The 3,381-nt window shown below is 60.2% G+C and overlaps 1 protein-coding gene across 1 annotated transcript in view; it reads right to left on the bottom strand.

Moving 5' to 3' along the window:
• Window positions 1–3,381, bottom strand: part of LOC113209907 (discoidin domain-containing receptor tyrosine kinase B) — a 40,054-nt gene that overhangs the window by 12,679 nt on the left and 23,994 nt on the right. Inside the window, exons 4-5 of the mRNA XM_052270323.1 lie at window positions 2,266–2,525; window positions 1,717–2,083 (exon numbers count right to left, since the gene is read on the bottom strand). Coding sequence (XP_052126283.1) covers window positions 1,717–2,083; window positions 2,266–2,525 — 627 coding nt within the window. The remainder of the gene's footprint in view (window positions 1–1,716; window positions 2,084–2,265; window positions 2,526–3,381) is intronic.

Here is a 3,381-nt window from a genome sequence, read left to right as displayed (position 1 = left end):
CCCCACAATCCCCACCCCGCCACGCTAACCAGCTCCCGGAGGAACGGCACCTTATTAGTGCTTGGGCCCCTGGGAAGGTTTTGGGGGAGGAAAGAGGAAGAGGAGGATGGGGAGGGGGAGAGGTGCCCTTCTCTCCTGCGTCTTCCTTCCCGGACTTCCCACCCAAGGGGGGCTCGCCCAGGGGTGCCCCCCGCCCCCTCTGCCCTCCCCCACTACCGCACTACGCCCAACCATCTGCGCGATTTTATGTCCGTTTTATTCATGCCGAAGCCGAAACTGCACACAGCATCATGATTCAGTGGTGTGGACTACGCCCCCTCCTCCTGAACTCCCACCCCTTTCCCTCTGCCTCTCACCATATACATTGCAAAAAACAACTAAACTGTCTGCACCGGCGGGGGAAAAAATAGAAACAGGAGAATAAAACAGAAAAAAACGAAGCTTTTTCCTCCAAGCTGCAATCATCCGTCACGTGCAATTCTTGGCGATTGGCGAGAAGGGACGCAACGCCCCATCCGACTGGCAGTAAATAGAGAACGAGCCAACAGAATTAGCGCCGTCGGCCGAAAGGGGGAGGGGGGGGGGGCAACCCTCACGACGGCAGGACGGCAGAAAGTTGGGCCCCCCTCTCGGCCCCTCCCTCTCTCTCTCCCTCTCGCCTTCTTCTGTCTCTCTCCCAAGTGACCACGGCAGCGATCGGACTGCGCGCACACTCCTCAACGTGGTGGGCCAATGGGGACGAAGCCGACGGGCCAACGCCCTAGTCGTCTGGCAGGAAAGAGCGAGTAAGAGAGAGAGAGGGCAACAGCAATAGAGAGCAAAAGCAAGAACAAGAGTGAGCTAGAGCAAGAGTGAGCAAGCAGAAGAGTGAGCAAGCAAGAGAGAGAGAGAGAGAGAGAGAGAGAGAGAGAGAGAGAGAGAGAGAGTGAAAGAGAGAGCAAGAGCGGGAGAGAGAGAAGAGCGAGGGCGAGGGACCGACTTCCTTCGAAGGTCTGTAGTCTTCGCCGGCCGCGGTTTTCGAACGTCGCGACCGGCTCCGGCTCCGACGCCTCCCTCTTACGGCGCGACGACACGCTCCCCCGCCGCCGTCATGTCCTCGGTCATGTCGGACACGCCCAGCAGAGATGTCACGACGACGCGCGGTGTCACGCGTTGGCGTCGCTGCGTCGCCTCCTTGCCGCGCCGCCACCGTCCCCGGCGGAATGATTCAATTTTCTACATCACGGAATTTTGAGGGCAAGAGCCAGTCGTCGCGCGCCTCGCGTAAAGAGAGCTCGAGCTCGCCGGGGAGCAGCGGGGGGCCGCGGCGTGGCGGCGAAGTAGAAGTTGGAGGGGATGGGAGGAGGAGAGGGGGAGTTACTGAAAGAGGGAAGTCCCCCGACTGGGGAGAGGAGGAGCAGCCGTCTCAAGTCGTCGCCGCTCCATCGATGGGGAGCCGAGCACAGCGATGATGATGAGTAATGTCTGAATGGGATCCGAGATTGAGATGGGCGGCGGCGGCGGTGGCGGCAGAAAGACGCCGCGCCGGGCCACTCCTCCCCCTCCTCCTCCTCCCTCTGCCCCCAACCCCACTCCCTCTTTCCCGCTTTCCATATTTTGCGTCGACTTTCCCACAAGGCGCTGTCAGCAGCGTCTGCTTGCCTGTCCCCCTTTCGTCTTCGCGGGCGCCCCCTCCTTGTCCTCCCGTCACCGTTGACGCGTCGTCGCTATACGCACCCGACTCGAAGGCCACCTCGCTGATGAGGATCCAGGTGGAGGCGAACTCGAGCTCGATCCGGATGTACTTGGCCACCCTGCCTCCGAGCGGCACCACCAGGTCGCGCGCCTCCTCGCCGCTGGACGTCGCGACCTCGGCCACCAGGGCCGCGCTCTCGTTGGCGACCGCGGCCTCGGCCTGCCGAGGCAGGGACATGGGCACGGGGCTGGCCGTGGTGGTGGAGGTGGTGGCCGCCGCCGCGCCCGGCGTCGTGGTGCTCGGCGCCGAGGTCGTGGTGGCCGCCGAGGCCGGGACAATGGCGAACTGCGTCCTCTGCAGCCAGCGCCGTCCGTCAACGCTGAAGGAAACGGTCACCATCTTGGGCACCTGGGGGACAGAGTGCACGCAGGCGATGAGGGTACTTTACTATAAATTCAAGCGTACAGCAATTGTTCTGTTTTTCCAATTATTTTCCTGATTTTTACGGATTTCCCCCAATTTTTCTTGATGCTCCATTATTTTTGCTGATATTTTTTTTTTGAGTGAGGGACAGGGTCCGGATTACTAACCCTGACGCCCTGGCTGACGCGGTTGTTGACGTGGATGCGCGCGCTGTGGAACTCGCGCGGGCCCCCGAACTGGAACGTGATCTCGAGCGGGCGGCCGTCCACGGGCCTCCAGCCCACCCAGCGCCGCTCCGTGCCGTCCGCGCCGGGGCTGCCCAGGAAGTGGTCCGGGCCGCGGAGCCCGTCCACGAGCTGGCCGAGCTCGCCGTCGTAGCTGCGGTCCACCATGCCCGGCGGCGGCGACGAGTAGCGGACCACGTTTTCTGCAACAAAATATACGAAAAATAAAATGATGGACTGGTTTACACGGACAACAGATGCTCTGCCGAATCAGTAAAAGGTAAGAATGGACCAAACGAAAAGAAAAGAAGAATGTGCGGCTCTCCTACACTTCCGGCATAGGTTGAGACGAGCGGGTCGGTCCAACCTGGTCGAGCCTGAGGCGGACGGCCGGCTGAGCCTGCGGGTTTGTTGTTTGATGCTTTGAGCGTTCGCGGACAGGGAACATGTCAATATTGACCTCCCCTCCCTTTGCGCACCGCCCGCCTTGCCTTGTCCACCGATGGATACCTCGTTTTTTTTTGGATGACATTTTACCTTACGGATCCGATCCACATTCGGCTTTGGCCTACTGGGTATTATCTTAAAGTAAATTAATGGGCATTCGTTTGCCGATAGAGAAGAGTTGGAGTTGCCCGATCCCGACGGACAGATTGAACTACTTATTTAACAGGTCGGGTGCAACGTGACCCACACCGTTTGTCCCCAACGTTTCGTCCCACAGAGAGGTACAGGGGTTGGGGGTTAGGGTGTAGCAGGATGGCAGTGGCGGGTTCAAAAGGAGAGCGTGTAAAAGAGAACACTATTTGAGGCCTGCGGGACGGAGTTGAGTGGGGAGGGTGGGGTTTCACATCAGCGAGGATATAGGCGCGGGCTGCAGGAGTCGTATTCAATTGTTTCACTGGAGTCCTCCCCACCCCCACCCCCTCTCCGCTGGTCAAACAGAGGCGGTGGAGGCACAGAGCGGGGCAGTGCGGATCCCGCTTTGGCGTCCTGCATTGCGATACGCACACATTAGCCGACAGGCAGGCGAGGGGGGGGGAGAGACAGAGAGAGAGA

This window comes from Frankliniella occidentalis, unplaced genomic scaffold (genome assembly GCF_000697945.3).
Source record: "Frankliniella occidentalis isolate FOCC.00 unplaced genomic scaffold, Focc_3.1 Scaffold117, whole genome shotgun sequence".
Taxonomy (NCBI): domain Eukaryota; kingdom Metazoa; phylum Arthropoda; class Insecta; order Thysanoptera; family Thripidae; genus Frankliniella; species Frankliniella occidentalis.
Note: the sequence above shows the minus strand (reverse complement) of the source record. Positions and strands in the feature narration are given on the sequence as shown.